At 44.3% G+C, this 16977-nt stretch overlaps 4 protein-coding genes across 7 annotated transcripts in view; 2 read left to right on the top strand and 2 right to left on the bottom strand.

Annotated features, from left to right (window-relative positions):
• The window catches only part of H257_12961 (hypothetical protein), a 4831-nt gene extending 2665 nt beyond the window's left edge, over positions 1-2166 (bottom strand). For 2 of the 4 annotated variants that reach the window (XM_009840366.1, XM_009840365.1), the window contains exons 1-4: positions 1906-2165; positions 1813-1850; positions 1673-1753; positions 1448-1628 (exon numbers count right to left, since the gene is read on the bottom strand). In XM_009840366.1, coding sequence (XP_009838668.1) covers positions 1448-1628; positions 1673-1753; positions 1813-1850; positions 1906-2125 — 520 coding nt within the window. In that variant the 5' untranslated portion in view covers positions 2126-2165. Of the gene's footprint in view, positions 1-81; positions 417-1447; positions 1629-1672; positions 1754-1812; positions 1851-1905 lie in introns of all 4 variants that reach the window. The other 2 variants (XM_009840363.1, XM_009840364.1) reach the window with 2 other exon arrangements.
• A 132-nt stretch (positions 2167-2298) lies between these two features.
• Positions 2299-3550, top strand: H257_12960 (hypothetical protein). Its single transcript, XM_009840362.1, has one exon. The coding sequence runs from the start codon at positions 2525-2527 to the stop codon at positions 3110-3112; it is 588 nt and encodes a 195-aa protein (XP_009838664.1). The 5' UTR covers positions 2299-2524; the 3' UTR covers positions 3113-3550.
• A 281-nt stretch (positions 3551-3831) lies between these two features.
• H257_12959 (hypothetical protein) lies at positions 3832-12806 on the top strand. The gene is made up of 12 exons (XM_009840361.1): positions 3832-4217; positions 4278-4532; positions 5439-5843; positions 6391-6713; positions 7544-8028; positions 9150-9283; positions 9347-9499; positions 10136-10294; positions 10384-10558; positions 11311-11710; positions 12256-12459; positions 12516-12806. Exons 1-12 carry the CDS (start codon positions 3854-3856, stop codon positions 12711-12713), a joined length of 3255 nt encoding a protein of 1084 aa, XP_009838663.1. The 5' UTR covers positions 3832-3853; the 3' UTR covers positions 12714-12806.
• Positions 12807-13364: 558 nt separating this feature from the next.
• H257_12958 (hsp70-like protein) lies at positions 13365-15415 on the bottom strand. Its single transcript, XM_009840360.1, has one exon. It carries the CDS (start codon positions 15377-15379, stop codon positions 13430-13432), a length of 1950 nt encoding a protein of 649 aa, XP_009838662.1. The 5' UTR covers positions 15380-15415; the 3' UTR covers positions 13365-13429.
• Between the last annotated feature and the right edge of the window lie 1562 nt (positions 15416-16977).

Genomic DNA, 16977 nt, shown 5'->3' with positions numbered 1-16977 from the left:
TCCTCCAAACACTCTTTTTTTTTTTAATTCATTTTTCGACGTGTAGAAATATATATCTATTTCTGTTGGTTGTTATTGTACCTCGATAGACTCCAAAGGACATATCATCCACGGAGACTGGGCCAAGAGCGCACTGCTCCAGAACGCAAACACTAGCGTACACACGAATGCGCCTAGAAACCCTTCCCATGTCTTGTTGGGGCTGAGCTTTAGAAATGGCGTGGTAAAGACCCGTCTGCCGACAAGTTTGCCGCAAAAGTAGGCAAAACAGTCGTTGCATACGACGAGCGAAGCTGGAAAGAAGAGCCAGACGAGGCCTTTGCAGATGCTGTCGAGCACAAATCGCATCTGAAATACAATCAGGCACAGCGTCACAATTGTCCACGTCAGCTGGCCCATCTGGTACTTGTAATACCCTAATAAGTCGATATATTAAAGTATTCGAGTGTGTGTGTGTGGTTCGAATAAGAACGAAATTGGCAGACAATCGATATGATCGACCAATCAAAACCCAGAAGACGAATCAAGTAGCCAATCAAAAATGAATGATCCACTCTCTTGGACCAAGGCAAAAACATCGAATATTCGGTTGTGAATCAAAGTAGTGTGACACGGGTTGGATTTTGCATACAAAAGTCAAGACAAACAATCGATAGAGTTGGCAAAGAATTAGCACAAAAGTCAACCAAATTTGAAGTAAAAGGACAATAGATATATTGTCGATGATTCGATACGAATTTCCAGACCCCGTCGAATCACGAATCATCGACGCTATTGGCTAATCCAATTTGGAGTGGATGATTTGATTGGCTCTTACAGAAAGGAAACAAGTATATTCAACCAATCACAACTCCGGCGTGAATCAATATTGAGTTGACAAACCACGCGAATAATTTTGAAAGTTTATAGCGAATTCACAATTACAATAGTGTCAACTCTGTTCCAAGTTGGGGACAACTCGACAGACAATCGACCAATCAAAACCCACCACACGAATTAAGGGCCAATCAAACCCCACAAACGAGCATCAAGGGACCAATCAAATGCTCGCGCTTCCACCGTCAAAGTAGGATGGGACGTCAAATAGTTTGGGATACATATTTACATATATTAATCATAATTCACTGCCAGTACATTTAGCACAATACCATCCAACACGAGGCCAGATTTGGATAAACGAATGTAGCCAATCAGGGCAATATTATATCATCCTAATAGATCAGCTAATATTGCTAAAACAATGAATCCACACATATATATTTTTAAATACAATAGCACCCGAAGATTTAAAAGTTGGTGATAAAATATGAACTAATTGTACTATTACGTAGTAATATTGAATTTTTTTATATATAAATCAGAATCCAAAATAGGTAATAATATATCAGAAATACCTATAGGGTTGGAGGAAATCAAACATTTCAACCAATCACATCGAGCGCTGTACCTTTTTTCAAGCTGAGCACGGAAAACACAAATAGGGTCGCGTACAGGCTAAAGCTGACCCATGTGTGGTACTGCAGGTACATGCGCAGCCAGGGAAAGTCCAGTTGGTTGTGGTTCGATCGAAGGAACGTCTGGAACGAGTCGCCGTAGTTGTACAGCAACGCCACCCCAAACCAGCACCACTACACACTCGTGGCTGAGCAACGAGCTCGTGGTTTGGACGTACTTGGATGCTTCGGAACCACGGAATGTTCTTCTCCGCCGCGGCGCGGTACCGCACGTTGACAAGTTCTCGGAAGATGAGCGTCTACAAGACAAACGAGTTCGTGACAACGAACGGTACAGTCGGGCGTCACGTCGGCAGACCTGCAACACGACGACGAGCAACGTCACGTACAAATGCCCTACATCATCGAACAAGCAAGTGTAAGTGGGATTGGATAGAAACATACTATGCACCTCCATAGATGATGAGACCAAACAGCGCGATCATGGAGAAGCCTGCCACGACGCGCTTGATGACCGACAGATTCGGTTTCGCAATGTCCTCGCCGACAGGAACTCCACCATTGGCGTCCTTCTTATGCGACAGCGGAGAAGACGCATCATGCTTGGGGGATGTCGGTGTCCCCGCCTTGAAAGATGTAGCAAGCGTGTTGGGCTGCGCGCGGCGCTTCATGTGGGTGGCGTTACAAGCAGGGCGACGACGTGGTCTCAAAAGTGCTGAAGTACAGACAACAGATCGATCATTCATTGGCTGAAATACAATGGATTGTTGTGTGATCTGATTGGATAGTATCCCCTAGTAGTACTAAACACAGTCTAGTAAGTCTAGTAGGTACACTGTAGTACTGCTTTAGTATCAATACTATTAATAGTCCTCCGTATTGGACAAATTTATGGAATTCGATAAATTAAGGGTAGGGCTATGGTACAAAATGAAATGTGGTGCGCGGTCGTCCGTCAGTGCATCTTGCCGATGTTTGTCGCCGCGCTCCGTGTGACCCATCGCGACGCGCGATGGCAGAGTCGATGGACGACCGTACCCTTCTTCTCGTGGAGGTTTACGCTTACGTGAATGTCCTTGGGACTAGTCGGTTGCCGCAGCACGAGGACACAGAGTAGGCCGACGGCGAGTACAGCGAGGAGATGGAACCACAGGCTGTCAAAGACAACGCCAAACTCGCTCAGAAGGTACAGCAGACCCATGGGGGTGGTCGCCATATACATGCTGCTGCTGCTAGAGGAAGGGGAGGCTGCACTCATACCGTGGACGACGCGCATGGAGCGGCGATGGGGCGCGGCGGGAGCAGAGTGCGCATATGGGTCTGAAAAGAGGGTGAGACCAAAGACAAAGGCGCACAGGACGATGCCGGCTGCGGGGGCTGCCAACTTCGACTTGTTGAAGGACTGGACGTTCTGGTCCGAGGTGGACGTGGAGGTCGTGACGAGGGTACGCAGGAAGTGTAACTGTTCCGTGAGCGACTTGATGGTTGCGTCCCGCGCAGCTAGTTGCGCATCCCGTTCTGCCAAAAGTGCTTTCAAGTCGTTGTTCTCCCCCGCGAGGTCCGTGACTTGGTTCTTGCGGCGCATGCGGGATTTGTTCGCGCTCTCGCGGTTCTTCATGAGTCGGATTTCGTGCTTGGAGCGCTTTGATGTAGATTGAGGTAGTTCAGGTGCTTCAAGGCTGCGTTTGGTGGCGATGGGAAGGCCAATGGGCATGGCGAACGGAAGAGACAGCGCGGCGGGGACGACGGCCGGCATCCATGGGTATGCTGTCGCCACGGGGTAGGAATGACGTTGCATTGGAGATGTCGACGAGTCCGAGCATTCGCTCGAGGAAGGCGAAGACACCCCTGCGCTACTGTCGTCCGTGGTTGCGTCTGTGAAGTCGTACGACTCATTCTTGAACATGGGGAGGTCGTCGAAGATGTTGATGTCAACGTCTTCCATGATGGGATGCGTAGATGGCGGTACTCCATCGAATAGGCATGCCATGTCGTCGTCGATCAGCATCATATCCAAATGTGTCGAGTCCATGGCGCCGGGTGCGGACGGAACAAGATGAATCCAACAATACATGCGTCGCTGGAATAGCGTGGAGAATCCAGTTTCGATCTGGTCCTCTGTGATTGGCTGGTTCGAACGACCTGCATTCAGTGGCTTCAATGTATCCACCAATCAAATCACAACTCACTCACATCAACCAATCCAAATACTTTAATTTCCAATCCACCAATCAAAAGGCGACAGGTCAAATTTCTCCCTCGCCGTTACTCATCGGCAAAGGATATTTGACAATCCATCGAAATATTGAAATATATAAATATATTCGTCCTTGTAAATAGTGTGCGTTTTGTCACCGTTAAATAGTGTGCTTTACCACAAAAGTGTTGGCGCTTCAAGCATGGACCCGCCACACCACCAAGATTACAGTCGCCGTGGCGGCGGTACCGGTAGCGGCAACTATTCCGGACGTGGAGCTGGGAGATTCCATGAAGAGCGACATCAGTCATATAGAGGAGGAAGAGGTGGAGGTGGCGGACGAGGGGAGTACTCTTCTCGTGGAGGCGGCCGCGCCGGTGGACGAAACGGCGGCGGTCGGGCACCGCAGTATCAACGTGGAAATGGCGGCGATTCCGCAGGTCGTGGAGGTCGAGGAGGAGGGAGCGGACGTCAGGGCATCGATACGCCCATCGCGCTCACGGAGGAGTTTGTCCTGTACGTGTCGTCGCAGCTCAAGGCACTCCAGGACGACCCGTCTGTATCTCGTACGTCCTCCTCCATCGTCGTCGTTATTTGTCTTGTGCATGACAACGTGACCAACATAGAGCTGACGTTTCCCAGCACGCTGGACAACTCGCAGCGCCGGTACGTGCACAATGTCGCAGCCAAGCAAGGGTTTCATTCCAAGAGCACGGGCAAGAATGATGCGCGATTCATCTTCGTTACCCGCGCCAAGACCACGTCCTCCATGACGGCGGTGTCCTTGCGAGTCCCACCGACGCCGCTCGCGCTATCCGCGCCAACCTTGCACGCCATGCAGGCGTTCCTGGAAGCGTACCCAGCAGCTCCCCCCTCCTCGGGTATGCCAACACACAGCAGACGATATGACATTGTACATGTGATCATATAGTTATATATATATGCTGTAGGAATCAAGTGGAGTATGTTGTTGTGTTGTCTTTGATGTTTACATCCATATATGTTGTATACCTTTTAGTATTTATATGATGTATTTATATTTATGAAAATATTGAAATCATTTTTCTACATATATGTATGTATATTTATGAAAATATTGAAATCATTTTTTCTACATATATGCATATTTATGAAAATTTGGAAATCATTTTTCTACATATATGTATGTATATTTATGAGAATATTTAAATCATTTGTTCACGTGTGTACATAACTTCTGTACTATCTTACGCTGACAATGACGACGACTCATAGTGTATGCATGGCCTTGCACCCAACGTAGATGGATATATATATATATATATAGATGATATATCAATCTATTCGTCATCATTGTCTTATCATACCAGTACTCTAACATATCATTCCTTCCATTTCTCTTTCGTGTCCCTTGATATATATATATATATATATATATATTCATCATTATTGTCTTATCATACCAGTACTCTAACTTATCATTCCTTCCATTTCTCTTTCATGTCCCTTGATCCGATATCCTCATCTATTTACTCTTGTGAATTCGCTATAAACTTTCAAAATTATTCGCGTGGTTTGTCTATTCAATATATTGAATAATCACACCGGAGCTCTGATTGGTTGAATATACTTGTTTTCTTTCTGTAAGAGCCAATCAAATCATCCACTCCAAATTGGATTAGCCAATAGCGTCGATGATTCGTGATTCTCATTCGATTTCACGGGTCTGGAACTGAATCCACAATATTTCTATTCCTGTTGCTATCCCTCACTCTTATATATCCTCCCATCTATTATTTCGTACATAGCCAGCATCAAGGCCCCCCCTTCCCTCCCATCCTCCTCCTCGTTCTCGTCCTTCCCCAAGCTCTTCCCGCATGTGCCGTCAACTCCACACGAGTACAGCGATGGCCAGATGGGGCTGCCAGTGTTTGCCCATCGGGGGGAGATTTTGGAGCTGAGCCGACGCCACCAGGTGCTCGTCGTAGCTGGAGACACTGGCTGCGGCAAATCCACGCAAATCCCTCAATTTCTATTGGACGACGGCGCGGCCAGGGTCGTGGTGACGCAGCCGCGTCGACTTTCGGCCATGACGCTGGCGCAGCGCATTGCCGACGAGCGCCGCGTGGCGCTGGGGACGGACGTCGGCTACAGCATCCGACTGGACGCCCAGTACAGTGCCCGGCACACGCGCCTGCTCTTGTGCACCACAGGTATATATATACCAAAATATGTGAGAATTGATATGATGTTGACGACGTTGTTGTTGTTTATGATGGTGTGGTGGGGATATGTATGAGTGGTGTATGTAGATATATATATACATATATGCCTAGATGGGTTATATAATATATATGTATATATTTATAGATCACACATTTCTCGGTAACCCAAGCGAGAACCCGCGATTCCATATATATATATATATATATATATAGTGTGAGAGAGAGATTATATGTATAAATACTACGTAGTATATATTTTATATAGACTGGAAGGTTTCGCTATTCCATGATATATAATATATATATATATACAAGTTGTAGAAGGAATGCATATGTTGTGGATAGAGTATATGCTGATGTGTGAGAGGTGGATTTCTGCAGAAATAGCCTAAACTTTGTGTGTATGATCAAAGTATCTCGATATCAGTATTGATCGTTTTTTGCTTACAACAACCCCAACATGGGGTGGCTAACAAATGATCGTTTTTTGCTAAAAATGGATCGTTTTTTTGCTAAAAATTGGGCTTTTTTGCAGGCATTTTGCTCAAATGGCTGAGCTCCGACCCCACGGCCACTGCATTCACCCACATTGTGCTGGACGAAGTGCACGAGCGGGACAAACACTCTGACTTTGTGCTCATTCTGCTGCGCCTCATCCTCCCCCATCGGCCGCGTCTGCGCGTGATTCTCATGAGCGCCACCATCCAATTGGACAAATTTTCGTCTTATTTCGGCGGGTGTCCTGTCGTGACCGTCCACGGCCGTATGCATCCCGTGCTTCCGTGCTTTCTGGACGACATTTTGGTGCTGATCAACGTCGACGCAACGACACACCAACCAACGCCGCCTGCTGTCGAGGTAAAGTGGATTGGATATATATATTTATTTATTTATTTATATACAAGAAAGCATATCGACAATGTGGTGTGCCAATAGAAATATGAATGTGTTTGCATGAACGAACAGTTAGTAGTAGTTGCGAGTTGTCTATATATATATTTATCTGTAGTACAACTTGAAGAGCAAAAATAGATCTGCGATCCTTGTGGCCTGTATATGATATATATATATTGTCAAGTCGATTCGAAATTGGAGTGGGATGCTCAATTGAATGAGCAGCACCAAATCGGCAGACAATCGATCGACCAATCAAAAGCCACAACATGAATCAAGTGGCCAATCAAATCCCCTCTTGGACCATTCAACATTGAATTAGTGTGTGACTGAAATTAATGTGACACTGGACGATTTTTGCATACAAACGTCAGTACAAAGAATTGATCGACGGATTTGGCGAATCAGCCCTAACAGTAAAGTCCAAATTTGGGGTAAAAGGACAATATATATTGTATACATACACTACACACACCAAAAATGTACTGTTGTGGTATGGATATATTGATGTGTAAATATAGGAGCTTATACTGGCATATGTCTACCGGTCGGCACAGTGTTCGATGACTGATGCATCGATATATATATATATATATATATTTATGGACATAGGTCTTGCTTTTTTTACCCTATGTTTATCTTTTCGTTTATGTATATATATATCTTTGGTTGTAGTACAATGTAGAAATACACATATATATATATATATATGGATAGGTTTTGCGCTTTATACTGTATAGTTGTGTTGTCTTTCCCCAGACTATATATATATATATATATCGCTTTCATGCTAGTACAACTTGACATGTGTCATGTGCTCTGCCTCTGGGTTTGCCGACGAAGCCGCGCTGGGGACCCACGTGGCCACGTGTTTTGGGTCGGAATGGCACGCCCCAAGTCACCCCTCACTCGATTTGCCCGATCCGGATACCGGGCTAGTCTGCGACACGGTGACGCCTGGGTCATCTGTCTGCGACACGGTGGCGGCTGTTTTGGCGGCAAAACAAGCAGCGACAACGCGGTTCCAAGTGGATGCGATGGTGGCGCAGTACCAGCTGACGCAGGACGCCCTGGATGGCGGCGTGGATTCGGCGCTGGTGGTGACGCTGCTGCGTCATGTGGTCACGAGCCAATACGGTCCCGGCGCGGTGCTCGTGTTTGTGGCTGGGTGGGACGATATGGAGGCGATTTCAGAGCTCATGGCCGCCGATGCGGGTCTGATGGGGCAGATTACCCTCACCAAGCTGCACTCGAAACTGTCGGCACCAGAACAACGTCGGTAAGTGAGAGAGAGATTGTCTGCTGGAGTTGGGATCAAAGTGGATATTTGGACGAAATCAGTGTCTATATATTTATATATAGATAGATAGATAGATAGATCGTGTACGTGAACAGAGGAGGGATTGAGGGTGCGTGCGTGCTACAGTATATACCATGTTCTAGTCGTGGTTTGAGATTCGATCCAAGCTATATATATATATATATTTATGGATATATATATATATATGGATATGGACGTGTGAGTCAAATGTTGAATACTTGTGTGTGCTGCTTTGTTATATACTACCTCCAGACGGAAATAGAAGTCCCTTTTCATTCTTAGAGGTTTTTTCAGAATTAACCGGAATTAATTATTTTATAGAGTCTATTTATATGTATCCGGATACGAGTCACGATTTTATACTGATTATATTATGACCTGCATTAATTTATATTCTGTACAAAACATAGTTTAAATTGTTGCTGACTATTTGTTCATGCAGGTAGAATGCATGCAAACCACAAACATTCATAGAGTAGAACCGCCTTATCCATTAGGGTATTCATCTTTAAGGTATTATATTCCACAGGGATACGGATCATACAAAGACCTTTACAACAAGCATACTTAGGGCAAAAACAGATAACACCATCAAACAAATCACCAATTTTATTAATTTTCACCAAAAGGGACTTCTATTTCCGTCTGGAGGTAGTATATATATATATATATATATATATATATATCCATATTAATCGATGGTTTGTACGATGATTTGAGTGTTTTGGCAAAAAAACAGTGTCACACACGAAAATCGATGGGGAAGGGTTGATAATTTTCGAGTGGCCACTGGATTTTTGTGTAGTGGTTTTTAATTGTTAATCTATTTGATCGATATTTATGTATTTGATACTACGTAGTATATATATATATATATTGTCATCATTCAAGTCGAACGTGGAGTATGAACCCCAACTTGACAGACATATATATTTTATATGTACATACATATTGTCATCATACATAATATATTTTAGATCAATTTATATTTTTTTAAATCTCTTGGAGTTAGAAAAATAAGTTTATAAAATCTCAAAATTTACATATATATATATTAATACGCAACATATCGTTTTTAGAGCGTTTGGTCGCCCTCAACAAGGCACACGCAAGGTGATATTAGCCACCAATATTGCCGAAACCAGCATCACGATCGAGGACGTCGTGTATGTGATCGACACGGGCAAGTCCAAGCAGTCTTCGCTCGTCAACGGTATATAGATATATATCATATAAAAACGATGGAGTATATATATATATATATATAATATATTAGGGTACACTGCGCTGCACACAGAGTGGGTAAGCCAAGCCAATTGCGCGCAGCGAAAGGGCCGCGCCGGTCGGGTGGCTCCAGGCGTGTGCTTTCACGTCATGTCCAAAACTAGGCACGACACGTTGCCGCCGTTTATGACGCCCGAACTACTCGGTACGAATCGCATCTTGGACATGGCAAAAATTATATATATATAATATATATATATACAGTGACCGTATTCAAAGATGCAATCAATATATATATATCGATTGCATCTTTGAATACCATATAATATATATATATATATATATATATATATATATATCGATTGCATCTTTGAACCATATAATATATATATATATATATACCATATAATATATATATATATACCATATAATATATATATATTTATATCGATTGCATCTTTGAATACCATATAATTTATATATACTGTATATATATATATATATACCATATAATATATTTATATATATTTATATTTATATCGATTGCATCTTTGAATACCATATTATATATATATACTGTATATATATATACCGTATAACTATATATATATATTTATATCGATTGCATCTTTGAATACCATATAATATATATATATATCGATTGCATCTTTGAATACCATATATGTATATATATATGGATTTCAAATGCCAATCGTCGGTTTGTACATATTAAAAAGAAGTGGTGTTGAAACGTTTGAAATTCATTTCAAACGTTTGCGCTCTCCTGTGATACCAGTCTTGAACGTTTGAAATGGATTTAAAAATATCGTCTCGTATGTAGCCATCTCGTTGGACGAGATTGTATTGACGATCCAGTTGCTCCAGTACCAAGCCCACCACGCCCTCGGCTTTGACTCGATCCAAATGTTCCTTGAAATGGCGCTGGACCCGCCGCCTCGGCATGCAATTGACTCGGCTATTGCGTCACTTCAGCTTATGGGTATGTAATCAATATATATATACAAAACTCTCTTGTATTCCATCATCCTATTTTTAAAACATTTTTAAAAATATATAACACCACTCTAGGCGCCCTGGATGATACTCACGAATTGACGTATTTGGGCTGGAAATTGGCACAACTGGGGGTACCTCCTGCGATCGGCAAGATGATTCTCCTTGGACACTTTTGCCATGTATACGACCAGCTGCTCTACACGTGTTGCGCGCTAACGTTTCGCGATCCGTTTGTATCCGACATGGGGTATATATATATATGATATTATCATCTATCGTCGAATGTTGTGATTGAAAACAATGGTGTGGATATCTTTCCCTTCTGTCGATAATATAAATATCTCGTGGCTCATTAGTAGTCTGATCTATTTATTGTGGTATATTCGATACGAATTTCCAGACCCCGTCGAATCGAATCTCGCCGCTGAATCGAATCGACGCTATTGGCTAATCCATTTTTGAATGGATTTGATTGGCTCAAAAGGACAAGTATAACCTGCAAGTGATTCAATTACATACGGTGAATGAATAGATTTTTTTGTATTTCAGTTGTAATCCGTAGTCATGGATGGTACTATTCGCCTCTGTATGCTTTTAAAATTAAAAGATAGGAATAGGTTATATACTTTGTTGAATACGTATTCCTAATACTAGTAAAAAAAGGTACAAGAAAACTATAAAAGTACAATTAAATGCTTGGTGTTGCGAGGAACCCCCACACTATATCATATCATTATACTGTGCTTTTCAGTCCAATTTGCCTATTTTGGGGGATTGATATGAAATCGCACCAACTAATCGAGCAAACTTGTATATGATTGGCTACAAAGAAGAATGAAGGTTGTACTTTGATTGGCTAAATAGATTGATTGTAGTACTTTGATATGAAATTTCCAAGCTCGGGCGATCGATCGATTGATTGGTCGGCTTGTGGAGGAATTTCAGAGTCAAACAAATCTCAATACTATCTTATGTATTCACCCCCGCACGTTGCTGTAGAATGACCCCAGCTCAAAAGCAAGAGCGCAAACAAGTCAAGCGAACGCTGGGGCAAACTGTCTCGAGCGACCACCTGGTCGTCCACGCCGCCTTGCAAGGGTACATTGAACACTCCAAAGCTGCTGCGCGGTTCTGCCAGCAGAATTGGCTCGTGGCCAGCACCCTGAGCCACATCCACGGCGTGGTCAAGCAAGTTGGCCAAGAGTTCGCGGCCCTCGGCTACGGCCCGCCAGCGACGTTATGTGTAACTCCACAGCTGGCTCCTATGGCCGAAGCGGTTCTGGCTGCGGGTCTGTACCCGAACCTCATGTACAGAAGCAAAGGCACGGTGAATTTCACCACGAAAGAAAAATTCAAAGTCAAATTGAGCTCGTCCACCGTGCTCGTGTACTCCCCCAAGGTATATGCTGAATGGCTGCTTATATTTAGTCGATATGATTGATATGTAGAGTCCTCGTGTATTGGTGAAATGATCCCATATATATATATATATATCCAGTGGAGAGTTATATATATGTATGTACCCAATGATGTAGATTTGTTCTCTCGCTATGTGTATACTTGTATTTATATTATATATATATACTTGTATTTATATTATATATATATACTTGTATTTATGTATAATATATAATATATACTTGTATATATTTGGGAGAGATGTGTTGGTCGTTATATCGTTTGGTCACGTTTGTTGTGTTCGCCACCGATACACCTTGGATGCAATAATATCGGTGATATACATATACTTATATGTATCGTGGATGGATATCATATACTTCGAAGTATATTCTAATCCTCGGTGATATATATATATATATATATATATACATGCACATGTATTGTGGATACCATATACATTTATCGATATTGTGGATGCCATATACAGTATATATATACATATATAATGGAAACCTTCTTCTAAATATCTATATGTTTGTATAGAAATCCAACGACCAATATGGTCTGGACTGGGTTTGTTTCCATGACATGATGCAGTCCGACCGCGTGCGCGTGGCCCAAGTCGCGACCAAAGTGTCAGCGTTTGCCATGGCTCTACTCGTGGGCCACCACGCCATCGTAGACGACTCGACTCACACTATTTCTGACTCGACTCACACTATTTCACCTGAGCCCGCCACCAACCAGGTAATACATACAGCTCCCCTTGGTTCAAGTCTATGACGTGGCATCGTATGGGGCAGGTCCTCGTGGTAATTGACGACTGGATCGTCCTATCGATGGATGGACAAGAGGCTGAGATGGTGCTGGCACTTCGCCAGAGGTTTCACGAGGCTTTTCTGAGGCATTTGCACCACGACCAATCGGCAGCCGACCACGACTTGCACCTTGTGACGGCTGCCATGCACTGGATTGGAGGCGAATCGGCCACGGATTCCTAATACAAAATGCGGCTAGCCAAGTTAGAACAACGTATACTAACTACTAGTAGTACATACTAGTAGTAATGAATGTCTACCCATTTGACACATCGAAACGTACACATATTTTGAGTAGCACTGTACGTAGTGTACTTACTGTACACGTTGAGGATAAATGGAGGACAAGGGCGAATACAGTACTATGAAGAAAGTTACTACAAAAATCCGTTCTACGCCCCTTGATCACACTCGTCCTACTGTTCACAGCCATAACTATGTAAGGTAACAAAGCATCGAATTCTCGGACAGAATCAATTTCTCGCAATAAAATAAACATAAATATTTTTATTCCACAATACAGAAATCAAGATAAAATCGCTGTCCGAGAAATAGAAAATCACAAACTTTCATTCCGACGTTTACGACTGCTCCCTATAATCCTAACTTTATATTCAGTTGTTTTATGATCAAAAAGGAATTATAAAATAGTGCTCGAATTATATTTTCCTCATATGCCGTCAGATTACGAAATTAGGCATGACAACGCAAAAAGTCTTCGCGAATTCGATGCGTTACCTTAGAATGGTTGTTGCTGTGAAAACTTTTACAATAGTATTCTATGAGCAACTATCTTTTGCCATCGTCTATATTACGCCCCCATTCAACAAGTACTAGCACACATGAAAGGTTATACATTGATGGCAGATACTCTTTCCCTCATCCTACTCCTACACCGTTCAATCCACTTCTTCAATCTTGGGGCCCGCGCCGCCGCCGGCACCTGAGCCTGAAGGGGGCGCCGATCCCCCTGGCATCCCCCCCACATCCCCTCCGCTTCCACTCGCATACAACTTCTGCATAATCGGGTTGGCCACGCTCTCCAGTTCTTGTTGCTTGGCCTCAAACTCGTCCTTTTCCGCCGCCAAGTTGCGGTCCATCCACGCAATCGTGTCGGCCACCTTGTCCTCGAGCGTCTTCTTGTCGGCCGGGTCCACAGCGCCTTTGATCTTGTCGTCGTTGAGCGTGTTGCGCAGGCTGTACGCATAATTTTCAAGGCCGTTCTTGGCCTCAATGCGCGCGCGATTTTTTTCGTCTTCAGCCTTGTATTTTTCCGCATCGTTCACCATGCGGTCAATCTCGTCCTTGGACAGGCGGCCCTTGTCGTTCGTGATCGTAATCTTGTTCTCCTTGCCCGTCGACTTTTCGACCGCCGACACGTTCAAAATCCCATTCGCGTCAATGTCAAACGTCACGTCCACTTGAGGCATGCCCCGGGGCATGGGGGGCAGCCCGTCCAGGCTAAACTTGCCCAGCAAATTGTTGTCCTTTGTCATCACGCGCTCACCCTCAAACACTTGAATCAGCACGCCAGGCTGGTTGTCCGCGTACGTGGAAAACGTCTGCGACTTCTTAGTCGGCACCGTCGTGTTGCGCGCAATCAGCGTCGTCATCACCCCCCCGGCAGTCTCGAGCCCCAGCGACAACGGTGTCACATCCAACAACAGCAAGTCCTGCAGCTTTTGGGACCCGCTCGTGCCACTCAAGATGGCCGCCTGCACCGTCGCCCCAAACGCAACGGCTTCGTCCGGATTGATCGACTTGTACAGCTCCTTACCGTTGAAAAAGTCACTCAGCAACTGCTGCACCTTGGGGATGCGAGTCGACCCGCCCACGAGCACTACCTCATTCACTTGGTTCTTCGACAGCTTGGCGTCGCGCAGCACCGTTTCCACCGGCCCCATCGTCTTGCGAAAGTAGTCGCTGCACAAATCTTCAAACCGTGCACGCGTGATTGTCGTGTTGTAGTCAATCCCGTCAAACAGCGAGTCAATCTCAAGGTGGGCTTGCGTCGACGACGACAGCGTTCGCTTCGCGCGCTCGCTGGCCGTGCGCAGGCGGCGCAAGGCGCGCTGGTTCGTCTTCATGTCCTTGCGGTACTTCCGCTTAAACTCATCCACAAAGTGGTCTACGAGGCGGTTGTCAAAGTCCTCGCCGCCCAAATGCGTGTCCCCCGCCGTCGCCTTGACCTCGAAAATACCCTCCTCGATAGTAAGCAAAGACACATCAAACGTGCCGCCCCCCAAGTCGAAAATTAGCACGTTGTGCTCGCCCCCTTTTTTGTCCAGCCCGTACGCAATGGCCGCGGCAGTGGGTTCGTTGATGATGCGCATGACAGTCAAGCCGGCAATCGCCCCCGCGTCCTTGGTCGCTTGGCGTTGCGAGTCGTTGAAGTATGCCGGCACCGTAATCACCGCGTTCTGCACGTCCAACCCGAGGTACGCCTCGGCCACCTCCTTCATCTTGATCAGCACCATCGACGAAATCTCCTCTGGCTGAAACGTCTTGCGCTCACCCTTGAACTCGACCACAATCTGGGGCTTGTCCCCCGCCCCCGCAATCACCTTGAACGGCCAGTGCTTGATGTCGGCTTGGATCATGGGATCGTTAAACTTGCGTCCAATCAGCCGCTTCGCATCGAACACCGTGTTCGACGGGTTCATTGCCACCTGGTTCTTGGCGGCATCTCCGATCAGGCGCTCCGTGTCCGTGAAGGCCACATACGAAGGCGTGGTGCGGTTGCCCTGGTCGTTTGCGATGATTTCCACGCGGTCGTTCTGCCAAGTCCCCACGCACGAGTACGTCGTGCCCAAGTCGATCCCGACGCTTTGCTCGGGTTTCGTTGCCATGGTGAAGATTGTTGCTTGTGTTTAGCTCGACTTATCGAATTGAATTCTGCACCAAGATCGCCAGCCAGCTTTTGGTGACCGTTACAATGTTGAACAGGAACGTTCGAGATCTTGCGGTTTGTATGGTGACATATCACCGTTACCTCGCTTTTACGACATTATTCCAGTGAGAGAGCTTAGCTAGCTACCTGTTGCCTCGGATATGTATGTATTCTCGCTTTTGGAACCCAACTGCCACAGCCACTGTAACAAGGACGGGTCGCTCGCCTCTGTTCGAGAACATTCGCCACCAATTATTGGGGGCGTTCGTTCATCCTGTTTAAACGTTAGCTACCGTTTACCAACGGAAAGAACTGTTGCTTTTTGTTAAATTTCGCCACCCAGTGGCTTTCTTTAGATTGGATATACACTGCCATGGCGGCTTTGCTTCGTCCCTCGAGCACGGCCAAACCATTGACCTGACCAAGTTGCCAGCAGGAACAAAGTACTACTGGAGGTGCTTGGTTTCACTGCCAACCGTAACAACAATATGCACCACCTGCTAACTGCTATATGTACTATACATTCATCATGATAAGGTCAGTCCCCCCCAAATCCGAGCTCAACAGTATTTCGGATTAACTTAAAAAAAAAAAAAAATTCTAATAAAAAATATTTAGTTTAGAAAAAATAAGTAAAGTTACCTAAATAAAAATCTATTTTAATATATTATACTACATAGTAAGATTTAAATTTTATAGAAAAATTATTTACTCTACTTTAAAATGCACTACGTAGTACTCCATAGTACTGCGGAGTACCCTTCTACTTTGTGTTAGAGAAGGGGTAATTCTGTGAGTCCTTGCACTTGAAGTACAGGGACTGCGACGTACTTCTAATCCATATAAGTACGATTCGTACATAAACGGGCTGGTCTTCTGGATACTACGTCAAGTAGTACAGTATAAACCTACCGTATACTTCTCTGTCCAACAAGAATTGTCACATTTGGTAAAAAATCAAATTTTTATGAATGAATAATTCTGATTGGTGCAAATCGTAGATTTTGATTCAGGCTACATTTCTAGACTTTAGACTTTTTGACTGAAAATATTCGACATCGTTCAAAGATATGGGGTGACAAACTTTTTTATTACAGATTTTAGGAAATCAAAGACTCGCCAGCCTCACAAAATCCACGTTAACATCGTTAAAACCGTACGTTCATGTTGTTGCTACAGGGAACGACGCTGAGTAACGGCGTGATGAGGACTTGTGATTGGACAGAGAGGCGGTTCGAATTGGCCAATTGAGGATCACAAAACCAAAATATAAAAAAAGTATCGAATGAAAAAATGAGCTGTGAATATAAGATTACAAAGGATATAAATATAAAGCGTAATTAGTACTAGGAAGACATCGATGCCATGGTTTTCAAGTTCTCATTCTTGCAGGAAACTAATTATCACAAGGGATCAAGGTCTAACGTTACACATAATGCGCGACACATATAGTGTGTGGATTTGCACCTCCCATGGGGACCAACAAAATGTGACTTGACCGCTTATAAAAATACTATAATTTAATACTCTATTCAAGTAAAGAAAAAAAGTATACGG

This window comes from Aphanomyces astaci (genome assembly GCF_000520075.1).
Source record: "Aphanomyces astaci strain APO3 unplaced genomic scaffold supercont1.44, whole genome shotgun sequence".
NCBI lineage: Eukaryota > Oomycota > Saprolegniomycetes > Saprolegniales > Verrucalvaceae > Aphanomyces > Aphanomyces astaci.
Note: the sequence above shows the minus strand (reverse complement) of the source record. Positions and strands in the feature narration are given on the sequence as shown.

What these genes read in the sequence shown, in the direction of transcription:
- H257_12960 (XM_009840362.1), top strand. Translation starts at nt 2,525, where the DNA reads ATGTCCTTGGGACTAGTCGGTTGCCGCAGCACGAGGACACAGAGTAGG.
- H257_12959 (XM_009840361.1), top strand. Translation starts at nt 3,854, where the DNA reads ATGGACCCGCCACACCACCAAGATTACAGTCGCCGTGGCGGCGGTACC. An exon ending in GGACGACCCGTCTGTATCTC is followed by an intron (nt 4,218 to 4,277) that starts GTACGTCCTCCT and finishes TGACCAACATAG; the next exon opens with AGCTGACGTTTCCCAGCACG. An exon ending in CTGAGCCCGCCACCAACCAG is followed by an intron (nt 12,460 to 12,515) that starts GTAATACATACA and finishes CGTATGGGGCAG; the next exon opens with GTCCTCGTGGTAATTGACGA.
- H257_12958 (XM_009840360.1), bottom strand. Translation starts at nt 15,379, where the DNA reads ATGGCAACGAAACCCGAGCAAAGCGTCGGGATCGACTTGGGCACGACG.